General features: G+C 33.8%; 1 protein-coding gene and 1 long non-coding RNA gene across 36 annotated transcripts in view; one reads left to right on the top strand and one right to left on the bottom strand.

Annotated features, from left to right (window-relative positions):
• Positions 1-27,990, bottom strand: part of LOC145241300 (neuron navigator 2-like) — a 1,908,016-nt gene that overhangs the window by 796,441 nt on the left and 1,083,585 nt on the right. For all 35 annotated transcript variants that reach the window (XM_080104060.1, XM_080104067.1, XM_080104051.1 and 32 more), the window contains exon 6: positions 1,680-1,891. In XM_080104060.1, coding sequence (XP_079960186.1) covers positions 1,680-1,891 — 212 coding nt within the window. The remainder of the gene's footprint in view (positions 1-1,679; positions 1,892-27,990) is intronic.
• LOC145241303 (uncharacterized) lies at positions 116-27,717 on the top strand. Its single transcript, XR_013862536.1, has 3 exons — positions 116-236; positions 24,207-24,376; positions 26,604-27,717. It is a non-coding gene; the product is annotated as an uncharacterized LOC145241303 (long non-coding RNA).

Raw genomic sequence — 27,990 nt, 5'->3', positions numbered from 1 at the left:
CAGGCAAAAAAAAAAAACAACAAAAAAAAACAAACAAACAAAAAAAGAATAATGTAGTATGTAGGAAAACAATCTTAAATGGTAATAAGACCAAACCTTCTTTAATAACAAAAAAGTAAAGACATTTCTTCTTTCTTTTCCGGATGAAGAGGATCTGTGTAAAGAATTGAAGTTGTTGGTAAAATGTCAGAACGCCTTTTGGTTTGGTGAAGAGAAAATATTTGTTCATATACTTGGTATGTATTCCCATTTGTCTTATTTTAATCAACAACCTCATTTCAACTAGTGTTGGGACGATTAATAGGAATCGGAAATCGTAAAAATCAGAATTTTTTAGGTATTGGAATCAGGAAAATCTGAGACTATTTTCCAATTCCAAAAACGATTCTTTTAATTTTTTTTTTTTTTTTTTGCTTAATTTATTTAAAACTTAGTTTCTCATTGCTGGTCCTAATAATAAATGAGAAATATATATTGATAACAAATACCAGTAAAACAACAATATATAGACCACCCTTGAGTATATTTTTACGTTTGCAAAAATATTGTATGGGTGTTAATAGTAATCCAAAAATTAAAAATTAAAAAAATAAAAAACAATATAGCTAAATATTTAAAGAATTTTAAAGAATCTGTAATTGTATCAGAATCAGAAATTTAGAACAGAATATGTAAGTGTATAAGAATTAAAAAAAAATTTGGAATCGTTCACAAGACACACCTGAAGGGCATAAAAATAAATTTTTTTTTTATTTCAAACTTTTTTGGAATTCTATATTTTATAAATTATAACAGTGAAATTATATCACCTGGCTTTGACACACAAAACAATAAAACTCATCTAAACCCCACTTCAAAACTTGAATCTGCATCTATCAGTGGAAACCATTTTTTCCCATAGTGCTGAGCTATCAAAGTGAGTTAAACAAGTCACCAATGAAAGATAACGTTCTTTATAATTATTTAGTCATTTTAATTATTAAAAATAAAAAATAAAAATAAATTTAGCGAATGATAAAAGTAATGAGTTTATTTATCTCCCATCCAGGAGGTGAGACACAAGGTCAAGTGTGGGTTTGAAAAGCCAGTACACTAAAATGTGCAATCTAGCCTACAAAAAAATGCGTGAGAGATCCCATCAGCATACCTCTTCACTTTCGGCTAAATAATCAACTAACCCCTTCTCAGAAAGAAGGTAAAGCTTGGGAGGGTTGACCTTCTAGGACTGAATAGAATCATACCTTAGCCCGACAGCAACAATGTCAATATCAAACTGATTATTGAGAATGTATCCTTGACTTGTACAAATGTTAGTGTTGTTGTTTTTTTTTTTACTCTTTTTCATTCCAAACAAGTTGTACTGCTAGTTTGATATAAAGAGCTAATATTTGGGATTGTATCTAACAGGGAATTGTGGAGAATTGAGTAGCGAGATATCGGTTCAGCTCGAAAGAGATTAGACAAAAAAAAGGAGTGGAAAGATCGGGAGACAGCATTCATTGTCCTAGTCAGGAAACAAGGCCAAGCACTGAGTGTCTCTGTAGTGGTGCGGAGGTAGCTGGCTAACAGACAAAGAAGGAGTGTGAAAGTTGGGTGATAGGCAGAGCCTACCTACTCCTTAAACTGAAAAAAAAAAAAAAGACAATAACAAATTGATGAAGAAGAGAAACGCAACTGACCTGAGTTAGAGGACAACTGGTTGTTATTCTGCTGATTTAGATGAGATCGAAGCTTGTCGTGGACGCCAGATGATGTACTGCTACCTTGAGATTTGTTCCTGGAATTATTGAGGTTTGTTGTGTTAGTGTTACCATTAAAATGACTGGTGTCTTTTGTGGTGGGATTAGTGATCGTTGGACATTTACTACCCTGTTTGAACGTGGCAGGAAGCCTGCAAAACAAAAATAGAAAAACACATGGGGTTAACAAAGTAAAATACTTTATTATACTGTCTTATATTAATACAATATAGGCCCCAAGACCAATCTACTGTTTACATAGAATCCGGTTCTTCTTTGTTACGATGATGAAATCCAACAGTTGAAAAATTGAGTTATTATTAAAAACAATGATAACTATTTTTTATGTCAATTTCAACAACAAGCAATGTTATATACCTAATTATCACGTCACAATTAGTTAAATATTACTGCATTATAATATTGTATTTATTTGCTTCCCCACCAAAGCAAATTAGGCACAAGGCCGTTTTTAACGTGGGGTAAAAAACCAGCTCCCCTAAAAGTAGGCAAAAAGGGGGCACTCTGGTTACCAAAAATAATAATTGTCCCAGTATAGAGGGTTTCCCCTTTATGGACTGGTACAAATTACCTTAAGTGCAGCATCTGCAGAACAAATACTACACTTTGATCCCGGCCCGAAGGCCAAGAATTACTGCATTATAATATAAAACAATTATTTTCATGATTCAATGAAAAAACGATTTCACCATGTTTGCTGGTAACTTGTGATGTAAATACAAGGGAAATAACTCATTTTTCCAGAATTAGCCTAAGGTTTTCGAAACTTTTCAGAAATTAACTACCTCCCTTGTTGGTATGTGCACTAGTCAGTTTATTATGCAAGCAAAACTTGAAAATATCTTTGAAAATTATTTTCTTTAATAATTAATTTTCTACCTTATCGTTTTTCATGCTTTTTGGATATGTTCATTACTGTGACATGACAATTGGTTTTACATGAAATTCAATTTTCCATTTTTCAAATTTTGCTATCATAATGAAGAAAAACATGGTATCCATTAAATCACGACATGCCCTAGCAAGCGGACTTAAAAAAAAAAAAAATGATCCAGATTGTGCAATGAAACATGATTTTTCTCCAATCAGGCATCCATTCATTTTTGTAACGTTTAAAAATCACTAGTACTCCTGTTTCTAATCATACTCTCGCATCCACACTGTTTTGATTTGATTTTTTTTTTAAAGTAATATCTCATTAGCTTAAGGATTGCAAAATAAAAATTTTTATGAGTTCCACCCTGTCTTGCACAGAGCATTCGTCTCCAGGCATACTCATCCAATAATAAAAAGACCTGCCACAAAGATAATGAATAAGAATGGATAGTGCCCATGAAATTATGGCGATGGTAAGGAGGATGAATGTTTAAGGATTTAATGGTTGATCAATTTCATTGGATGACGCTAACTCCATACGAGTCTAGCTGCAATTTATGCCAGCATCTTATACTATGTGGCACTAAGTTTCCTTTGAACGTGTTTGGTACATGAATCTTTGGTGGTAGAAGGATGGAAACGATCATCTCTACTCAAATATGAAAGAATGGTAAGAGTAATTTTGATGAAAGTTCTGGAAGCTATAAAAGCATTTAAATAATTATAATGGATGCGTCTACTTTGAAGTGAAGACTTATCTCTTTCGTTCATGTGTGAAAGCATATGTAAATATATGTTTGCATATGCATATTCATGTCATGTGTATGCAGAAGTGAGCATGTAGAGAAACATGCACATACATACATACACACGCACACACACACACACATATGTGTGTGTGTGTGTGTGTGTGTATGTATACTGAGAGAGAGAGATGGCATAGGAACAAACCAAGCTATATGTCTATCAACGTTTCGTTTTTATTGTAAGACTTCTACTGGATGAATAGATTATTATCATTATTTTTCCTTCAATTTTTTCATCCAGAAGAAGTCTTACAATAAAAACGAAACGTTGATAGACATATAACTTGTTTTTTTTCCTTTTTCATCTCTCTATCTCGTTGGAATACTATTTCCATTATTCTCATTATATATATCTTTATCTTTACAATTATATAAATGCAACTTTGTGTGTGTGTGTGTGTGTGTGCGTGCGTGCGTGCGTGCGTGCGTGCGCGCGTGTTCCTTATAGACTTCGAAACGGCTGAACATATTTTCTCTAAAATTTTCAGAACTTTAGTGCATAAATCTGGGAGTAATTTTAGTTAAGTTTTGTCTCAGAATATACCCCCAATAATTCCCGATAATCAATAACTGAAACCGTTATTTTTATTTATCTATCATTGGTAAAGCTATTTTTTCCATGTCGTCGCTTAGCAACAATGATAGAATAATGGGCCGTGAAAATTCTACTGTGGGTAAGTTAATAGCGTGTTTTTTTTTTGCATGACGGTGTCTGTGGGTTCAAACTCCGCATGTAAATTTCTTAATGTTTTTTTTCATTAACTGCTAAGAATTTGATAAGACTAGAAAATTTACGTGTTTTTTTTTTGCATGACGTGATCTGTAGGTTCAAACCTTGCACGTACATTTCTTAATGTTTTTTTTTTGTTAACTGGAAAGAAACTTATATAAAATAATTTTGTAAAAGAAACAGTATGGTTTTCTAGAGTGCAATGTAGAATAATACATATTTTGGACTAAATTACTGCATGGAGGCATGTGAAGTTTCCTCCTGGGTGATTTAACGGATTTCGATGACAATAAAAATATAGGAGTGTGAAATATTTGTTGATCATCATTCAATTCCGGGCAACGTCAGGTCTCATTACTAGTATATATATATATATATATATATATATATATATATATATATATATATTAGTCAAAGTTAAGAATGTATTCATAGGATGGAAATCCAAAGGATATCCACCGATATTATTTGGATTCTTCGGATTACTGTACTCATTTTGAGTGTTATTTTCACAATGTTTCGGTCGATGTAACCTCCGACATTCTTCAGGTGGATCTTATCGAACTCGAGAATGTTTTTGTCGAACTCGGGGAATCTGGACGGAATTTTGAGCAAAACCTTTTATTTACCTCACAAGGGTAGCATGACTGGACAGAGGTCCTGTTATTCATTTTATTTTTCAATCGCCCACACTGAGAATTGAACCTCCAGCAGAATATCACTTTTACAACTGATTTTTTTCTAAGTACTCTAAACACTGCGCCTCATCTCAAAAAATCAGAAACGTAAGATCCGCCGGGTTTATATAATAGTGCTCAATAATAAATAGAGCTGCTGGGGTTCTCTCCTGTAAACCTTTATATATATATATATATATATATATATATATATATATATATATATATATATATATATATATTTCAGCATATAAGACAACCCTAAATGTTAAAAAATCATCTTTAAAAACCAATATTTCATAAGATACCAGTTGTTGCAATCTCTAGCCTTGGCTAAACAATCATGGTTTTGTGATTTAGCAGTTGTCTTATACAACCGATATATGATACATTTATTAAAATTTGCTCCAATTTTGTACCTCGTCTTATCTGACGGTCACTTATATGCTGAAATATGTGCTATATATTCATGATAGGTGCAAATGGAGTATAAATAAAAAATGGTGGTCAATGTAAAAAAACAGAAATGCAGATCTAAAAAAGATTGTCGATTGCAGATGAAATCCAGAATTATGGTTAGGAAGGAAGCAATAAAATTAATATATATATATATATATATATATATATATAAAGGCACTATGTCTGTTTGTCTATCTCCATATTTTCCAACTCTATTTCTTCCAAAACTAAAAGTCTCAAATGATTGGATTTTTTTATGGACAGTTTTTTATGGGTCTTTAGCCGGTTGAAATAGTTTTTAAGGGGTCAAAAAGGGGCCAAAATTAAAAAATCGTTATACATTTTGTACATTTATCTTAGTTTATTTTTAATCAGTTCATATGCATGTCATTTTGGTACAGTGGTAACGTCACCAGCTTTGAATGCTACAGTTTTGCTTTTGGTTTCGATTCTAGCAAATGGCACCCAAATACTATTTTTTTAATTTTGAAATCACGAACCTGTAATAATATATACGAAATCTGGACAAATTAAAATATCATATTTAAGCGTATTTTACGAGTGGGAAAAGTTGGGCGCCCCCACCCTGCTAGTATATATATATATATATATATATATATATATATATATATATATATATATATATATATATATGACGAGATCCCTGGCGACACCAGATGGCCTTGTTTTTCAAATAGAGGAAGAGAGGGCAGAAGAGGGGTGGTGTTAATGTCTGATTGGGACAAAACAAATGTCTATGGGATTTTGTCAGAAAGAGAGAAAGCAAATAATAATTTGTTTTATCTCATCTGCTGTTATGTATCTATCAACAACGGAAAGGTTGTTTTTAAAATCTCTGTTGAGCGAGATGAAGAATGGGGGTCAAAAAGTAGGGGTCACTGTCAGGCATTGTTCGACCTGGGTGACTAATCATGCCTAATTGGTAACAAGTAAAAAAAAAAACTCAATGCAGGGGGGGGGGGGTGAGGTCTGGTAGAGATAAGCTCTAAAAGAAAAAGAAAGAATAACTCCAAAAGGGTGGAAGGAGGAATTACTAATGTGATAAAAACGATTGGCTTTTTAGAGTTAGGGGCCCTTTTACTGGCCGGCATTCCAGGCGTCCACATCGCTCTCACCCCGCCTGGTGGGTGGGTGGGGGGGGGTGCGAAACCCTCATAAGGGCTAAGTTGGAAAGCTCTTATTCTTAGCTGGGAAATTGATTAATGGAACTTAAGTATGCAACCTGCATCATGAAGCTTGAATCAAAGAACTCGACTAAACAAGTGTAAAACGATTTATGAATAATTATTTTGTTTCGTTATATAAAAATGTCCCAGAGTTTTTCCTTGTTTCTCGATTTGCCAGCCTGAATGAAGATGCAGTTTATTTCAGGTATGCCCTGACGCCAGATGATGAAGGAGTCAGACTGGATCCAGCACAAAGCCAGAGTGACGGCCGAAATCGACAATGTTGCCACACGGACTTAGGGTCATGCACATTTCGCGTGCCCTGAGCAGCAGAGAGATATTTTCCAGTGACCAGTGAGAGTCTGGTCACCCTTGAGGGGTCCACCACTAGACAAGTAAGAATGTAGCCCTGCTGGGTTGCGTCTATGGTCCTGTGAGCTGGGAGCGACGAACACGGCCAGAAGTACATCACAAGTATGCTCCCGTGAACCAGGATAGCGACGGATGTGGCCCGGCGCTCGGACAGAGAGGGGGTAGGGTTATATATATATATATATATATATATATATATATATATATATATATACACATATATTATTTTTAAAATATAATTATCCACTAACACGTGTTTCGTCGTATATGAATCATCAGAGCGACTGAATCTAGTATTCAGCCACTCTGATGAGTCGTAGACGACGAAACACATATCAGTAGATAATTATATTTTAAAAATAATAAATATGCCGGTCCCCATTTGGGGGTACCAAAATTGGTCAAAGGGAAAATTATTCCCAACTCGCATTTAGATAAAAATGCACTTTCGTATAAATAATTGAATTAATTCAAAAAGTATTACAAAACAAAAACATAACATCTATATATATATATATATATATATATATATATATATATATATATATGATGATAATTGCAACGTCTTGTCAGACGAGTGCCACTCCCTCACACACTCAAAGTTCATGAGCCCAAAAATTACTTTAATTTATTTTTTTTAGTCCTACAGGTGAATTCACACGCTCAAGCAGGCATGACACTGAAGACGGCTATTGAGATCAATTATTACATGCTTCGAGCATTTCAAGCCATCACACGTCACAACTTTTCCATCGCCACAGGACCATTTTTATAGACAAATGCTTGAGGGAATATCTATACACAGATGATGTTACAGAGTCTTAGCTTTGTACGAAAGCTAAGTCTCTCTCTCTCTCTCTCCAGACATGAATTTCTCTCTTTTTTCTCTCCATCTAAGAACTAGAAAGATCTTTTTACGTGAAAACGACTTCATATATTCCATAACGTTTCGGAATATTATATGCCTTCTTCAGACATGCATAAGCCAAGAAAAGTAAAGCAGAATGTTTTACAAAAGCACAAGAAATGATAATTGACAGAGGAAAGAAAGAGAAAAGAAAAGACAGAAGAGAAAACAGTTTTTCTTATACTATATCATCGAATACTTCTCCCTCTTTCTATATGTATGTAATACAGAATTTTTATGCACACACAATAATCAGTTTTTGTATGAAGACAAATGTTTGCCAAAGAACGTAGACATAGATTACTTCTTCAATTTTCTTGTCTTCACTCAAGGGATTTATTATTAGAAAAGAACAAACAAAGAATTAATTTAAAAGATGTTCCAGCTTTTCCAAACATTATTTGGTTTTCATCAAGAATGTGTTATTGATAATACTTTCTAGGGAACAATGTTAACACTTTTTCATTTTCTAAAAGTTTTGCAAAGTGGTAAAGATAGTTCCATATATTCAGCACTACCAAATTCAAGGGTATATATATATATATATATATATATATATATATATATATATATATATATATATATATATATATAAATAATGGGCTCTCCCGTTGATTTCGACGTATTAGGTTCCGCCACAACAACTAAGTTACTCGGAAATCCACACAGATGTTTTGTTTGTACCTATTTACTATGCCTCCCCACGGGACAGAGTTAGACACCAGGGTCGTTTTTTAACGTGGAGAAAAGGTACAAAAATAAAAATTGTCTCAGTCGTGAAGGATTTCTCCTCCACCGAAAGAGAACAAGAAATGGAAGTGCAGCATTTGAAGAACAGATACTACACTTTGATCTTGACCAAAAGGCCAAGCTTGTATTTATTTGCTCCCCCACCGAGCAAATTAGGCACAAGGCCGATTTTTAATGTGAGGAGTGAAGGGAGGGGGAAGGGAAAAAGGGGACCAGCTCCCGAGAGGTGGGAAATGGGAGCTGGTTAATGGTCAGGCATGTGGGGTTGCCCCCACATCTGGTCTTTGCTAGTCATAGCTAGTCATAGCTAGTCATAGCTTGCAGTATCTGCCGAAACAGATACTACATATGGTCTTTGCGAGTCATGCCCCGACCCCCGAGGGGGCCGAAAGGCCAAGCTTTTATAGTGGTGAAGGCTTTGTGCAGAACCAACCACACTTTTGGTATTACTGCTAACCTTTGTCGGTGCAGATGACTGCCACAAGACAGAGTATACACTAGACCACAGGTTTTTACACCAGAGTTTCCTTCTCATAGATGCATGTCTTAATGAATACTGGGGGTGCATGTTTCCCAGTAAATTAATGCGCCCCCAGATACCAACCTGGAAATTTCTACGACTCGGCGCCGTACAAACAGCGCCTAACCTTCCCAAATGGTCACCCATCCTGTACTGACCAGGCTGAATGTTGCTTAACTTTGATGATTTGGCAAGAACCGGTGTGTCAATGTGATTGTGCCATATATAAATATGTGTGTGTGTGTGTGTAACGTATGCTTTTTCAATTATATTTCACCTTTTGTGTACCCCAATCCTTTTAGTTTAGAAGCTCAATGTTAGTTAAATATGACATCAGAGCATATATAAAAAATAACAGTACAAATTTTTCTGACTCAACAATTCTTTCAGAGGCACATTTTTTACAGATCTGTTTTGTTACGCAGAAACAATCAATTATTATTATGTCAGTATCGAATCTTTTTGTACTTTTCGTATACTTCTAAGAAAAATAGAAATTATTTTGCTTAGAAAGAAATATGCATGACAATATAATGTTGGAAAAAAAGAATTCCATAAAAGATCCATCTTCATGTATTTATGTAGCTATCTTGATTATATATATATATATATATATATATATATATATATATATATATATATATATATATTATAGAAGGTCAGAAAAACATTGGTACCGTCGATTATAAGAGAATCGGTTTATGGTCGAAAAATATTGAATTCTCTCCAGCCTCTTTTTTTTTTTTTTTTTTTTTAAAAGGAGCACAAAAACGAGTGACTGTTTCTTGTGAAGCGGTACAATATAAAAGTAGATATAGCTCTAGTGTTGCACTATCGAGCTATCTAAATTAACTTTGTTTTATTAATATTTATACTTAAGTACAAAATTGGAAAATTCTATTTCAATAGTATAGTACTGTGTGTATATATATATATATATAATGTTACAGATTAAGATGATACCTTAGGTTTCAAACTAGTTGAACGGAGCTAGGCAAATAATTCTGCTCTCTGAAACAAATATAAGCTTACTACAATGGTTATTTCATTTTATTCTTGACTAGATTTCACTCCACAATAAAATAAAATGAAATATATTCCGGATGTCCAACCAAAAATAACGTGACATAAATCAACAAAACACTGAGTCACAAATTTCTGTATATTTTTGCTTTGTTTATAATATATTCTCTGTAGTTGATTACATACTAATGTTGGGACGATTAATCGGAATCAGAATCAGGAATCAGAAAAATCAGAACTATTTTGGGTATCGGAATTGGAAAAATTTGTGTCTATTTTCTGATGCCAAAAACCGATTCCTTTAAGTATCTTCCTTTTTTTCTTTTTTTTTTTTTTTTTTTTTTTGAAATTTTCACTGCTGGTAGTAATAATAAAATAATAAATATTTATTATTTAAACTTCTAGTAAAATTAAAATCTACGGATCACCCCACCATACAAGTGTGTTTTTACGTTAGAGAAAATATATGCACATTTAAAATGTATTTTTACGGTAATCGGGAAAAAAATAACCATTTTATAGTTAAATATTTAGGGATTTATAAAGAATCGGAATCGGTAATTGGAAAAATATCGGAATCGTCCTATCACTATTACATACACACACACACACACATATATATATATATATATATTTCAACAAAGACATATTCACGTGTTTTTTTTTTTTTTTTTGGCTAATTTTTTCCCCCTTTTCACTTGATGTTAGAAAGAGTGTGTAATCACCCTCGCCAAAATAGGCTACCATTTTTAGAGTTCGTTTTTTCTTTCATTTCTTTCTACCGATAGTATTGAAGCATCGATACCTTTGCTTTGCTATGAGGGATGGTCCCTATCCAAAATAACCGCTTCATTTCTATCACCTCATTTGTTTTCAGAGAAATGCCAAAACAACTAATTCCCTCTCCTTATCCCCGAGGAAAGATCAATCCCTCCCTCATAAACAACGATGCAAAAAAACAAAAAACAATCTTTACATTTAGAAAAAAAAAAAAGGTGTCAACAAAATAATTCGATTCAGCAAAAATTCTTGCAGACATGAAAACAGGAACTATTTATAGAATTTGCTTATTTTATGAGCTTCCTTTTTGTAAACTACTACAATTTTAGAGTATATATATATATATATATATATATATATATATATATATATATGTATATGTATATATATATATATATATGTATATGTATATATATATGTATGTATATGTATATATATATATGTGTATATATGTATGTATATATATATGCATATATATATATATGCATATATATATGTGTGTATATATATATGTGTATATATATGTATATATATGCATATATATATGTATATATATGTATATATATGCATATATATGTGTATATATATATATATGTGTATATATATACACATATATATATATGTGTATATATGTGTATATATATATGTATATATATATGTGTGTGTATATATATATGTGTATATATATGTGTGTGTGTGTATATATATATATATATATATGTGTGTGTGTATATATATATATATATATATATATATATATTAGTGATAGGATGATTCAAATATTTTCGCCGATTCTGATGCAATTACCAATTCACTACTAAATTCCCGATTCCAATTTTTATAAATCCTTATATTTTCAACTATAGAGTTGTTATGTTAAATGTGCAGATATTTTCTCAAACATAAAAATACACCCGTGGAAGATGATCTATAGATTTTAATGTTACTGGTAATATTTATTATTTTATCATCACTACCATTAGTGGAAGATTTTGTTTTAAACAAAATCAAACGCAAAAGACAATGAAAAGAATCGCTTTTGGCATTGAAAAATAGGCACAATTTATTCCGATACCAATTCCGACAGCCCTAAAAATTCTGATTTTTCCAATTCTTCATTCTGATTCCAATTAATCGTCTAAACACTGACAGAATTACAAACTATTTTTTTTTTAATCTACAGGAGTGGTGTTAATCGTTTTTAGCATAAAAAAATATGCATAAATTTTTCCAATTTCAATATCTCAAAAAGTTCCAATTTTTCTGGTTTCCGATTAATCATTTCAACACTAATATATATATATATATATATATATATATATATATATATATATATACACACACACAATAACTCCCAGGATATCCCTTCCACCCCCTCTAATATATATCCCCTAAACAAGATACCCTAATATGCCTATTGCTAGACGTCACATTCCTATTTTGTCACCTAGCATTATTTCTCCTTTTCTAATGAGAAGCATTAGACTCGAAATGCCTGGCATAAAGAGCTTCAAGAACCTCTACACCCTTGAATGCATTCCCTTGTTTTGAATTGATGAAAAATCCATATGCAGCAGTATGTCCTTTCCTTTTGTTTTTAAACTCCACCTACATTGAGTATATCGATAAGTCGCCATTTTAAGAATCCTTTTATACCCCTTTGACCGTCTCATATATATATATATATATATACAGTAGAACCCTGTGATACCGCATTAAAAATTAGTAACTAAATACAGTACAGTATATAATACGTATGTATATAATCAAATAACATTATAAATAACACAATAAAGTGGGGCAAATACTGTAACCAGGGGCTGGAAAAGTATCGTATTCCATATCGTAACTTGAAAAAAATATATCCCAGGGTTCTATGGCCCGAACCTGCGAACCGGAAGTTATATATTTATTTTATTTTTATATAAGTTCATAATAAATAATCAACAGATAGTAAATAATAAATAAATAATTTGCTCAACAAGTTATGCAGGATAATTACCAGCAACCTGAAATCAACCAACCTGCCATCTGTCTATAGACTATCGCTCCACTGTATATTCGTCGAAAGGCGTCAGCAAAGGCAGAGCTTGACAAGTCCAGCAACGACAATCACAATTCTCTATATCGACATCCAGAGATGTCACAGCAACTACCATTCGCAAGAGTTTCACCAAAGTCACAGGCCTCGAACAAACAACACCAGCGTTCTTCCACCTGTGTCAGTGGAATGTCTGTTGAAGACGACAACAACAAGTTTTTTCAGCACCGAAAGAAAATCTTTGGGTAGGTTCTGAACTGTCCCGGAAAGAGTGGGTAACACTCTATCGAACCTGAGCCAAGGTTGCCAAAACACAAGACAACCTAAATGCCAGAAAGCTTTCTACTCTCATAGTTTCTCTCTTCGAACAGCTGGATTTCAGAATTCCCTTCCTGCTGCCTGCTTCCCTGACTTTACTGATATGCAGAAGGTTAAATGTAATGTAAACCAACATCTTTTTAATCTTTCTTAGGCATGGTTCCAAATAATAGCCCCTTACATTCAAGTGGCTATATGCCTTGTTATGGGTGAACAGGAGTTTAAAAAAAAGTGGGATTATATACAGAATGCATGGTTTCTCTGCAGCGCTGATGTACATAACATTGCACACATCCTCAGGGACTGTACTTTGAATAAGGTGTGCTCCGATGGGAGATTCCTCGAATACGGACCAACGATGGATCTTATGATAGTGCAAAACACTATGATGCTGCCTTGGGCACTTCGGCGGATCTCTGACAAAACACTGTTCATATTATTTAGCGAAATATATCAAGACAAAGGACTACTAAATATAGAGAAAGAAACGTTAGAATCCATTTACAAAGAATGAAATATTTAAATAAAAACGCTGCGTCAAATTTACAGCGTTTTCGATTGCAGCTATTTTCATATGCTGGAAATTTTAATGCTAAAAATAAAACTCTGGTGAATCTACTAAAAATAATAATCAATATTTGATCGGCAAACAAGATTTTATGATTGATTTTGCTGTATATTTTCACAGCACTTTTGGTAGCATTTCATTGAAAATAATCCGCATGAATTTCTTTTATCAGTTTTCGATATTTATTTTGTATGAATCGATATATTAGATACTACACATGAATTTGAAACTTATCGGATTCTAAACAAAGACTGTATGACATTAAAAATGGAAATGGAGGCAGTGTGAATATATATATATATATATATATATATATATATATATATATATGGGGAAAGAAAAGAAAAACCTATAGTATCCATTCTTTCAATGTGACCAAACCAACAAAGTCTCATATTATGCACATATTCCCTCTTTATTCTCCAGATTTAATCCTCATTTGACGTCATCACATCTAAGCCTCTCTTCAAGACTCACATTACACATCTATTATATCGTTCTCATGTCTACCCATGCAACGCATGTCCTCAACTCTCACTGGTCAGGTTTCGCTTACATCACAGTGCATACATATGCCTGATATTCTTCCTTTGGTCTACAAACTCCTCGGCTTAACATTTACAGACAATATGAACTGGAACAAATACACTGAGGACAATATGAAGACTGCTGCAAAAAAGGTGGTCTCCCTCTATCATGCTAGAAGACTACTCACACCTGAAAGTATCCTGTACCTCTACAAGGCTACAAGGCCACCATTCACCCATGCATAGAGTATTGTTGCCATATTTGGGCTGGTGCATCTTCCACTAGTCTCTCCCTCTTGGATAGGGTCCAAAGAAGAATTTCCAATCTAATAGGTTCCAATTTGTTAACTAAACTCCAACCCCTGTCCCATCACTGCAATGTTGCATCTCTGTGCCTGTTTTATAAGTATTTTAATGGAATGTGCTCTGATGAACGCATTACACTTGTGCCTCCCCTTGGCATACATATCCCCGACAAACCTGCTAAGCAACAAAATCACACCTCTTTACTGTTGAAGTCCTTAAATGCCAGAAAGCTTCCTACTCTTTTCTTTTTTTTTTTTTTTTACACGGTGGTCACCACTTATCAAGGCCCGGAAGCCACTCAGGGATAAGGGTTATTGCAAGTACAGTACGTTGGTGTGGAGATTTAATGAAGTGTTTACGTAAGAGGGCGGTTCATTAGGAATTTGTTAACGTTGGACTTGAAGACACCCAAGTTGTAGTCAGGTGGGAAGCAGGCAGACGGAACAGAGTTTCACAGGCGTGCAGTTCTAATAATACTCTAATAGTTTTTTCCCTTAAACAGCAAGACTTTGGAATTCCCTTCCTGCTACTTGACTGGACTGACATGTAGAAGTTTAAATGTAACATAAACTAACATCTTGTCCATCTTCCATAAGCATGGTCTCAAATAGTAGACCCTCGCATCCAAGTGGCGAATATGCCTTGTTTGGGGTGAACATGAGTAAAAAAAACAAAAACAAAAAAAAAAAACAATACAAGAAAAAACAGTGATAACACTGTAGTCATTAATGTCACATTCATCTCCATTTCCGTTTACAAAGTCTCTACTTATTCTGTATTTTTAGTTTCCAATTTTATATAAAATTCAAAATTAAATCTACTGGAAATTGTAAGAATTCAATAATTTTGCTGCTGATAAATATGGCACCGTAAATTTCTCAAGAGGGCACAAGAAAATTATTCTAGCAGAATGAATTAGGTTTAAGTATGGGGCCAGGAAGCAGCCTATATACAATTTCGATTCAGATAAATACATGGTCTGGAGATCAGGCTTGAATTGTGATAGGAAAGAACCTAACATTCTCTCATAAAACTGAGTGGAGAGAAAGCAGCCAAAATTTCTGGTTGAATAAATAAAAATTTAATGAAGACCCCCTTCCAACTATTGGTGATAGATTTCAATGAATTATTACTCTCTGATTTATTAGTCTAAATAGGCCCTTGGGAGTTTGTCTGACTCAAAAGCGGTATCTTCCGCTCCATCAAAGCAGAAAAAAAATCATTAATTTTCATTAAAAGACTATAAATAAAATCTCCCCTTTAATATATAATAATAATAAGATAATGAATATATCAATTGAAACGTTCATAGTTGGTTGAAAACTTTTACGATAAAAAGAGTGATTTTTCAAATCATTTTTGTATTATTATTTTTTTAAAAAATATCCATAGGAAAGCAGGTGGGAGTGATATCAAACTATATGCTAGCTTGATGGTTAGAGAACTGAACTTGAGTCTAAAACAAATTCAAATTCCTCTAGAATGTACTTTTATATATTAGCTGAGCAGATTAAGGAAAAATCGTTTGTGCTTGCTCACCAAAATGCACGATTCTTCATCAATTTTGACTTAAGCTGTTCAGCTATATTTAAGATTTTTGTTTTTTTTAGATAAAGATGAAATTATTTAGATTATTTCAACTAGCATTCTCACACCAGATGTTATTAATAATTTTAGAATATTTATATTATCAGCAACACAGTATCATGAGCACATTATATTTTGTTAAACTTTATCATTTAGAGAGTGTGCACACTCAAACTCACAACCTCCACTAAAAGATTTTTTTTTCAAGTTAGATACAAAAAAAAAAATAATAATAATACAGAAAAGAATTACTGTGCATCAAATTTTGAGTTATATATTACATTTTTAAAAGAAAGGCAGAAATCAGAGGCCCACAGTATTAATGCTGGAGTCCCTCAGGGGTCCATCCTGGGCCCAACTCTCTTCCTGATCTACATCAATGATCTCCCAAAACACATACTAAAATCTTTCGTTGACATCTATGCTGATGACACGACTATCTATGGCAACACATCAAAGGCCGTAAATGATGATGTTCTCTCTGATTCTCTCTCCTCTGATCTTCAGCGTGTGGTACAGTGGGGAAAGAGGTGGCTGGTTACCTTTAATGCATCTAAGACCAAGCTCCTATCTCTACATCATAAACGCTCTGATCCCCATCTGGCATCAATTGAAATGGATGGCTCTCGTCTAGGGGAGGCCCCATGTTTTGATAAGCTTCTGGGTTCGACTTTTACTCCTGATCTTAAATGGAACACATACATCAAGTTTGTGGCTAAGGTCGCTGGGAAAATGGTGGGATCCTTCTACCGCACCAGAAGATATCTCACTACTGATGCAATTCTCTATCTATATAAAAGCCAAGTACATCTAAGGATAGAGTACTGCTGCCACATCTGGGCAGGAGCTGCTAAAAACAGCCTATCCTGCATTGACAGAGTACAAAATAGACTTTGTGGCTTGGTGGGGGATGCACTTTTCTCTTCCCTGCAACCTCTTTCCCACAGAAGAGATGTAGCGAGCCTGTCTTTGTTCTATCGTTATCTCCATGGTAAGTGCTCGTTTGAGCTCCATTCTCTGGTCCCTCCCTCGCCAATCTTTTTTCAAAAAACACCCAACTAGCTGAAACCACCGTCAATAATTTTCCCCACTCCTTATCTGTGCCTAAATCAAAACGTAGATTCCATGAACAAAGCTTCTTTCTTAGAATTGCACGCCTGTGGAACTCAGTTTCGCTTGCCTGTTTCCCTCCCGACTACAACCTGGATGTCTTCAAGTCCAACATAAACAAATTCCTGATGAACCACTCGCTTAAGTAATGACACCTTATCAATTCTTCAATACTATTACTACACTATCCCATTGATTACTGTACACACAATAACTCTTATCCCCGAGTGGACATTGGGCCTTGATAAGTGGTGAACTCCATGTAAAAAAAAAAAGATTAGTGCACACACGTGACTGACAACAATATGGACATACTTGATAAAATCGTAAATTATTGAACTTATCATCATGGACATGGATTATTGAATATATATATATATATAATTGCAACATCTCTCCCAAATTTTGGATTTTGTAATCATACCCATATGCATTTATTTTATTTTAAAATTGGTAAGTGCTTTTTCTTCTGATGAGTTAAGGGCAAAATAAATTCATTGATTGCTATAATAATTAAATGAATGATTTCGCACTACGAAACAGGTGTGGTCAAGAATTGTGCATATCAACATACTTAAAGGAATAAACGGTAAGATAATTAACATCTTGAAATTTGAAATACAGACTTTTGTCATTTATTTGTTATATGCCTTGAGCTTCATAAATTAAAGGATTGGTATAAATAAAAGGTGCAATATAATTGAAGAAACATATTTTTCACTCCTAAGGTTACTTTTGCTAGATGCCGCATCCCTATTATGTTACCTAGCATCTTCTCTCTTCTTCTGATGAGAAGCATTAGGCTTCGAAATACCATGGTATAAAGAGTTCTTACTTACCCTACACTTCTAATTAATGCATCATCCTTACTGAATAAATGACTATATATATATATATATATTTGATATGGTTTTAAAATTTCGCATCCATAAACACTTCTATAAACTGAAACATACTACAAGACATTCTTTTGAAAGTAATATTTTTTCAAAAGCCAACACAGAATATTGCTAAAACCAAACAACTTCATAAAATCATCAAATCCTAATTTCTTTAGCAAATTAAAGTGATCAAGATTAATTTTAATAATCTGCAAAGAAAGAAAACCTTCAAGTCTCTTTTGAACAAACATAAAAAAAAACAGATTTGCAAACTTAATTTTACTTTATCAATGTCATCTCAGATTTTTTTAGTTATTAAAAGTGGAATTTGTTTTTCCTTTTCATTAAATTATTTTTTAATTAATGCGTTAATAGGTTTTAAAATTTGCAGATGGTCGAATCGATAAATCTGGTTAATGTTGCTATTTGGATTCTTTAAAATACCATTCTCATCTTAAGTGTTATGTTCACAACGTTTCAGCCGATGTAACCTCCAACCTTCTTCAGGTGTATCTTGTCTAACTTAAGAATCTTTCTGTTAAACTTGGGAATCTCAACGAAATTACGCATGGAACCCTTTATTTAATCGTCAGAGGTAGCATGGCTCTCGTTCTGTCAGCCATGATTTAATAGAAATTCTAAGTAATTTGCAATTGTATTTTTTTTTTTTTACATAGGCATCACCACTTATCAAGGCCAAGAGGCCACTCGAGGATAAGGATTAAAGAATGTACAGTAGAAATTGGACAATATAGTCATTGTTAGTAATGGAAATTCGGTAAATTTGCTCACTTATATGGAACGGCTTATCAAAAACTTGTTTATATTAGACTTGAAGACAACCATATTGTAATCAGCTGAAAAGCAGGAAAACAGAAGACAATTCCATAGGCGTGCAGTTCTAAGAAAGAAGCTTTGTTCATGGAATCTATGTGTAGGTTTAGGTACAGATAAAGAGTGGAGGAAATTGTTGATAGTCTTTTCTGCTAGACGGGTGTTTCTTGCGAAAGTTTGGCGAGGGGGGGGGGTCATAGATTGGCGCTCAGTGCAGCACTAGCCATGAAAATAATGATAAAGCAGAAACAAACTCGCAACATCTCTTCTGTGAGAAAGAGGTTGCAGGGAAGAGAAAAGGATATCCCCTACGAGGCTATGAAGTCTATTTTGAACTCTATCAAAGTAGAATAAGTCCTTTCTAGCTGCTCCTGCCCAGATGTGGCAACAGTACTCCATCCTTGGACGTACCTGGCTCTTATATAGTGTTGCCTGTACTGAGGATTGAACCATCAACCTAGAGAAGAATGGAGTTTACAACTTAATTTTCCCAAGTACTTTAAACCACTATGGCTTAAATAAAGGATTGCGTTCAAAATTCTGTGCAGCTTGCAGAGTTTGACGAAAAAAATTATTAATGGTGTGGCGCAGTGGATAGAGATGTTTAATCTCTATGGTTTCAGGTGAGCATTGTCTGAAGATAGCAGTTTCAATCCTACCCAAAGCTGGCCAGACGCTTAGTTGGCCCAAACATGATGAGACGACAACAACTATGGAAGGCAGTAATTGTTGAGGATGCAGTTAGGAGATTCGGAGTTCCTATCCTGTTGTGGTAACCACGTGATGAAGGCCAGAGGAGTAGTTAACCGAAACATCATAAAACAACTAAAAGATGAGGATAATAGTCCGCAATAAATAAATGGATGAAAAAAATTTATTTCATGTTATATCTGTGTTGATATATAATTCAAAATATCTCTGCCTCATTTGAGAGTTTTCGATAAGTTGCAGAAACTTATCCATATTTTGATTGGTCCCACCTTTTCTTCTCTGCAACCTCTCCCTTACAGACGTGATGTTGTTAGTCTCAGTCTTTTCTATAAATACTATTATGGCATGTCTTCTTCATCTTTGTCTGATTTATTTCCTGCTTCCTTTGTTCCAGTTCGTTTGACTTGTTGGTCTAGTAGTCTTCATCAATTCGCTGTTTCAATATCTCATTACAATACAGTCTCCATATTCCAATAGCTTTTTTTTTTCCAATAACTGCAAGCTTGCTGTTGATTGTTTTCCTCCTACTTATAACTTGATCTTTTCAAGACTAAGGCAAATAGATATCTCCTGTTTTTGCAATAATAATCTGTCATTCTTGTTAGCTCCTTACATCAAGTGGCTTCAGACCTTGTCTGGAACGATTTCCATAAAAATTATTATTCTCTATATTTTACAGTATTTTAGACATTATATTTGAGTTTTAGGAGTCAAAGAATCAAGATTTATCTAGGACAGCATCAGGTTACCCTGCATGCGACTATATATATATATATATATATATATATATATATATATATAATTATTTCCACAGCCAAACAACGTCGCAGCTCACAAGAGCCATGACAGCCGACAAACCGGAAGTCCAAGACTTGAGTTATTAATGAAACAGCTGTAATGGAAAAAAAAAATCCAGGAAATAAACGAAGGTTATAATAAAAGAAGACGTGAGTCTTTGAATTTTCAACAAAATTTTGCACTATATATGCTCTGCACCTATTAAATAGACACATTGAGCTTAACTCAAAATTAACAGTGACTGGTTTTTAAAATAACAATCTAGACCCGTTAAACGAAAACAGTATACATTGAAATTAACGATATTTCGAAAACAAACTTTTATATATATATATATATATATATATATATATATATATATATATATATATATATATATATATATATATCCCTAAACTATGAGGAACAAAGTGATTACAATGCTCATGTCTAAGTAATTCTAGACGTTTCTATCTGGAATGTTTAAATATATCATTCAAGAAGTGCTAAAATCCTTAGGATAAAATAAAACGGTTGAACAAAGGATTCTCTAATGCATTCAACATCTAAGATTTCACCAGAATTTGATATTGCTGCTGCTAACGAGCAAACGAGTTCCTTTTTAAATAAACACATGTTAAATGACAAGCGTACAATATCAACTGCTGAAATGTGTTTCTGGTTTGGAAGAAGGAAATTAAAAAAATTTCACCAAGAAAGAAATAATAAAAAATAGGTTTAAAAATCTTGGAAAGAATTTTGTATTTTTTTCTAAAACAAAATTAAGAATTAAAGGTTTGGTGCGTTGCCATCATCATATTTGGTTTAAAGTCTATCGTTGCTTGCTGTTGGGTTGCTTAGGAAAGATTCAGAAGCTGCTGCCAATCCTTATTTCTTTCAAGATTCGAGACAATGACAACTTAGATGCCTACCAGACATTGTCCTAGAGTGTCTAAGGTCTTTCTGTGCAAAGGTTTGTTGGAACAACCTGTAACCTAAATAAACATTAAAATGAAAGCTAAGCATTTTACCTGATCTAATGAAGGGTATAATCTCTCAATTGGCAAATAGATTCACTAGTCATCCCTCTATTTCCTCCTCAAAAACAAAAGATGCAACTACTATTTTTATAAGTTAACAAACTTATACATTTTTTTTATTTTATTTATTTATTTTTCAATTTTCTTCTTTTGAAGATTATAACGCTGGGTATGGGGCAGCCAAACCAGCTGCCAACATTGCCCTGCTTTTTATTAAAACCAACCGAGAGCTCTTTTTAGTATCCTCGTTGTTTCCTTAAGTGCAATTGTTTGAATCTCTTTTGCACTTGATTCACCAGGAATATTAGTTAGGTAGGACTTCAGGTTCTTCTTCACAAGCCCTGTGGCACCTATAATAACTGGTATGATTGATATCTCTCTTAGATTCCAGTTTCTTTTCATATCATACATGAGACCTTGATATTTGGTGTGTTTTTCCCTTTCAGCTCTGTTTAGACCGCCATCATTAACAAACTTGAATTTTTTTTTTCATTTGGTTATCATACTTGTACCAGTTTATATCCTTGTGTCTTTCTGTCTTGCTGCTGAATTCTCATTGCTTGATTCTCTTTGCCGAGTTCTTTAATGATAACATGGCAAAAGCAAGGGAGGCGACTCTAATACGCTCAACACCTGCTACACCTACATTAAAACTATTGTGCTCAATCACTCACTAATAAGCTTGGACAAAAGCGTAAACCCCCACCAGCTAAAAGTAAAAATAGCAACTTATGTTCAACTTATGTATACAATGAATCGTTTACAACAAAGTGTTATGTTTGTGCATTAAATAACCCAAAAAAGGGATGATATGCTATTAAACAAACTAAATCACAGCAGTTTTGCTATTTAAACATATTTTTACTCAGAAGTCACCACTTATCAAGGCTCAAAGGCAATCGAGGATAAGGGTTAATGAATGTAAGGTGGTAGTGTAGCAATCGTTAATGGCGTAAATTGGGTAAAATTTTATTATTTATGGGGATGGCTCAACAAGAATTTGTTTACATTGGATTTGAAGGCTACCATGTTGTATTCAACCGGGAAGCAGAACAGTAGAACAGTATTTCATAGGCGGGTAGTTCTGGGAAAGAAACTTTGTTCATGGAATCTGCGTTTAGATTCAGGCACAGATAGAGAGTGGGGGGAAATCGTATATAGTGGTTGTAGTTAGTCGAGTGTCTTACTCATTCCTCAACTCTCATTCTATTTGATTATCAGAATTTTTGTACATAACTATTGTGATCCCGTTCATTTCAAATTTTCATTTTTGTCATCAACAATGAAACTTTACAGAACAAATCAATTACAGTTTTATTCATGATCAAGAGTCCAATTTTTCCCTATCCGATTTTCGCATTTCTGTCTTTTATGAAATATAAATCTCATATCATTTTATGCGTTCTTTGTCAGCAACAATGCGGTCAAAATATGACGACCAACAGAGTAGCATTGCCCAAACTCAGATAATACATTTGTAGTACCAATTGCTGAATTTTGGTGACTGATCTTTAATCATAAATGTGACAAAAACGTGGTTGGTGACTCTGTTACGATCAACACCTCCTGCTATAGCTTATATTTTACAGCTTATTATATTAAAATAAAGCAACTTATGTTCAATTGATTGTATAAAGGGAATAGTTTATAACATAATATGAATGGCTCTTGTTTATTTTGACACACTTCTGGGTCTGACCTTCACTCCTGACCTGAACTGGAAGACTTACATCAAATCTGTTGTCAAGGTTACCGGAAAAATGTTTGTGCCATTTTACCGCTCCAAAAGGTATCTAACTCCTGTAGCAATCCTCCACCTGTATAAGAGCCAGATATGTCCTAAAATGGAGTAATGTTGCCATATCTGGACGGGAGTTGCTCGGAGCATCCTATCCTGCCTTGACAAAGTTCAAAACCTAATAGGGGATGCCCTTTTTTCTTCCCTGCAACGTATTTCCCACAGAAGAGACATTGCGAGCATGCTTCTGCTTTATCATTATTTTCATAGTAAGTGCTCGTCTGAGCTTCAATCTATGACCCCCTCCATTTCCAAACTTTCTCAAAAAAACACTCGCCTAGCTACAACAACTATCAGCAATTTCTCCCACTCTTTATCCATGCCTAAATCTTTACGCAAATTCCATGAACAAAGCTTCTTTTCTAGAACTGCCCGCCTGTGGAATTCTGTTCTGCTGACCTGCTTTCAAGCTGACTACAACATGGCTGTGTTCAAGTCCAATGTAAACAAGTTCTTATTGAGCTACACCCCTAAATAATCCATTTCTACCCCATTTCCATCACTAACTATTAATACGCTGTTGTCTCAGTGACTACCGTACACTCATTAACCCTAATCTTCGAGTGGCCTTCGGGCCCTGATAAGCGGTGATATAAAAAATACACACATGCAAAGTGCTGTGTTGGCACATTAATTAACAAAAAAAAAAAAGGATGATATGACATACCTTTTAGATTTTGTTTTTATTCAGTTCTCACTTTTGTATCAATCTATTGTGTAACTTTGGCAGCATTTGGAGGTTGTTTTTTACGGTGCATTGTATCATGTTTATTCTGTCTTGTTGCTGAGTTCCCGTTAGTGATTTTTCATCATGACGTGGCTCTGTTGCTATAGTCTATGATTGTGTTCTTTCTCTTGCAGTAGCTGGAGAGATGGATTCAAGAGTATCAGCGAAAGTTATGTAAAAGCTCCAACGGAACTTGAACACTGCACGCTGAGCAACATCCTCTCCTCTCGCCCCCCTGACAAGCATTGCACCATCGTCATTTCCTATTAGAAGTATAGAAGCATTGCCAGTTTGTGTTTTCAAGGTGAGAAAATTGGAAGTTAAATTGAACAGCAGATAATAATAATAAAGAGAGAGAAAAAAAAAAAGAAAAAACGAATTCTAAGTGATCAATATTGCCGCTCATTATCAACAAATAACGTAGATAAAGAGCCATTAGTTGCTGGCAATAGACAAGAACAGCCAATTTTTTTTTATTCCACTTATTTTCTTCTCTTCATTTTCAAGTCAATATTTTTTTTGTGTGTCTTTAATTCGTATTTCTTTCGCTTCATTTTTTTTTTGGGGCTTTTTTTTAATTTCCTGTTTTACTTAATTTCTTCTTTCTTTTTGATCTTCTGCACTTTCTTTCCCATCCTTATATGAAAGAGAGAGTTCAGAAAACAAAGAAATGGGAGGTGAAATGATAAATAAGAAAACCTATATTATTCACTATTCACACTATATTATATATCTTCCATTCTATAATAAAAAGCTCTGTGTATATATATTGTAAGTTATGAAAATAAATATGGCAAGTAAGCTATATAATGTTTTCATGTTTCATTCTCATTAGAATAAGTCAGGCCAAAATGCATGCAATTCGTCTTACCGGGTGTTATATATATATATATATATATGAAATCAAACAAACAAAAGACAAGAACAACAGTCTTATGAGGAGCTCATCTGGCAATAATAAAAAGTTGTGTGTGTGTGTGTATATATATATATATATATATATATATATATATATATTGTCACACAAAAATAAGTTTTATATATATTTTTGTTTGACTCACATATCTACAGCTAGATCTCATGCGAGTGAAATGTGAACAGCTTTGTATTGTTAACTTATTAACTTATGTGATTAAATGAAATAATCATATATATATTTAATCACATAAGTTAATATATGAAGATATAATTTTATGCATAAATTTTTCAGTATTTACTTCAACAGTGCTCAATACATAGGTAGAGCTAACTAGTAATTTATGAAAATATATATGGCAATTAAACTACACAGAAAATTCCACTGTCCATTCTTGTGAGAATTTGTCATATATTGCATAATATATATATTGCAACAAATAAACAAATGATGTCGTATGACACTATTTGTTTTTATTTCTCATTATCTTTTCACACTATTTTAGAAATAAAAAAATGTTTACAGTTTTAAATTCTGGGATGAGGGATGATTATTTCTATTATTTCGATTAATGAAACTAAGGTTCTCATCTCATAAACCTCGGAAGTGTAGCGATAACTCTCCCCACTCTCCAAGTTCGTCAGAGTACATTCAATTAAGGTATTTTTAAAACAGGTACAGAGATGCGACAGGGTTTGGAGCTTGGTTGACAGTGTTTGAAGACTTTTTTTAGACTCAGTTAAAGAAGGAGAGACGAGCGGCAGATGCATCATTCAAGATGTGGCAACAATACTCCATGCATGGGAGAATAGTGGCTTTGTAGAAATACAGGATACCAGCAAGTGTGAGTAATTTTCAAGACTTTGCAGTAGCCTTGGCAATATCCTCAATGTATTTGTTCCAATTCATGTTGCCTGTGAATGTTAAGTTTGAGAGAAGAGGTCTCAACTAGAGTGTTATTGTTGTGGTTCTGGTTAGGGGTTACAATATTAAGGTGAAAGTGTCCTGGTGTTCACTATGAGTGGTTAAACTGTGTGTATACTCTCTGTTTGAGAGCAGAAATATCTTGCTTATATAGGGCCAGACGAATCCATATTATGATGAATATAGGGGTGTTAACTATTCCAGAACAGTTATTAATCATGGTGATCAGTGGTTGAAAAGCTTCTTTTTTTTTTTTTTTTGGTAATTTGTAATTGTTATAATAAACAAGCTTAATCATAGCAGCATTAAATTAAGAATTACTTAAGATATGAATGACGGAACGAGAATAAGCTACCCCGCTTGAATTAAATAAAGTATCCGGTTTTAAATTCTGTGCAGATTCCTGAGTTCAAGAAGACACACCTGAGGAAGGTCGGAGATTACATCGGCCGAAAAGTGAGAAAATCATTTAACATGAGTCTGCATAATTAAAATAATCCAATGCAATCTGTTCAGTTATACACTAATCATTTGTTGAAACTGTTTGCTATGTTACGAGAGATGTCCCAAAAATAATGCCTCCTATTATTTTTATTTCCGCCCAAATGGATCAGAGGCGACTGCAAATTACATTGTTATGATGACTGAACTCATGCATTTATGACATGAAAGTTTCATCTCTTTATTGCAGATTGCAGACAGTGCGAGATTCTAAGAAAGCAACCTCTATCATGGACATGCGTCAGAAGCAGAGATGTGTCATTGAATTCCATCCATCCAGAAAAAAAAAAAAAATTGAACGGATCAACATTCACCGGTGCCTGCTGAACGTTTACAAAGCTGATACAGTTGATGTTAGTACAGTTAGGAGGAGATGGGTTCACCAATTTCAGAGTGGTGACAGAGACTTGCATCCTGACAAAACGCGCTCTGAACTTTACGATCAAGAAATCAAAAGAGGTTGACGGTTGACACAAATACATTCAGAATAGTGCTGACTATGTAGAGAAATAAATTCTGAAGCACAAAAAGGTCGCTCGTTTTAATGATACCATTCCTTATCTTTATAGCTCTTCAACGATTTGGTTTTTTAATGAAAAAATAGGAGGCCTTACTTTTGGGATGTCCCTCGTATAATTATGTTAGAAAAAATACAGCACATCAGTAACAATCTTATAATTAGCAACATAAGTATTACGCTAATTAATATTACTAAACTATGCGTTTGTATGTTTCAATCACTTATTTCCAATCTTCCATTGTTACTGATATTATTTCTGCTTTTGTTTTTATCGCTTCTGACCTACCGTCTTTCCTACACTTCATTCAAAAGAGGCCAACTTATACATAAACACTCTGACAATGCAAAAGTTATCAAATAGATAGTAATGGGGAAGTGTATGGAAGCAGAAAAATGACATAATCAACCTGACACAAGCTGGCAGTAAACAATGGCTGAAATTTATTTTTATGCCCTCGTAAATGCTGAGAGACAGCGATAGGGAAAGGAATGGAGTGGGAGGTTGGATAACATGTCTGATGTTCAACTACATAAAAAAAAAACGTTGCATTTGGTGTGTCAGCTGTAAACTGGTTTTGACCATTAAAGGAGGAAAGGGAGAAAGAATATGGCCGACATTTTGGGGAAAGAAAAAATATGGCCGACATTTGTGTAATCATTAAAAGAGTGTTGGCTGAATAAGTCACAATTGTTTGATCATAGAAAAGTAAAAATGGCAGAGGGAAAAGGCACAATATTATTACCATCTTGGGAATGAACAGACAATGGAAGTTTAAAAAAAAAACAGAATCAACATTGGGTATTTCTTTCAAAATCTAATCTATATAGAATTGTAAAGTTGTCTGTGTTAGAATTTCACACAACCTTGACCACTGTAGATGCCAACTAATAGATTTCTTCAGCCATCATCATCATCATCATCATCATCATCTGTGTGGTTGTTTCCAGAACAAAGGATTTACCATTTGACCAGGAGGAAATCACAGTACAAAATATTAAAGTCTAGAAAAGTTTTTTTGTTTCTTATTATTAAAGCAATAAGAATTATCAACGAACT

Source organism: Euprymna scolopes, chromosome 20 (assembly GCF_053919585.1).
Source record: "Euprymna scolopes isolate OS-2025 chromosome 20, ASM5391958v1, whole genome shotgun sequence".
Lineage (NCBI taxonomy): Eukaryota > Metazoa > Mollusca > Cephalopoda > Sepiida > Sepiolidae > Euprymna > Euprymna scolopes.
The sequence above is the reverse complement of the archived record's forward strand: the minus strand, read 5'-3'. Positions and strand labels throughout refer to the sequence as shown.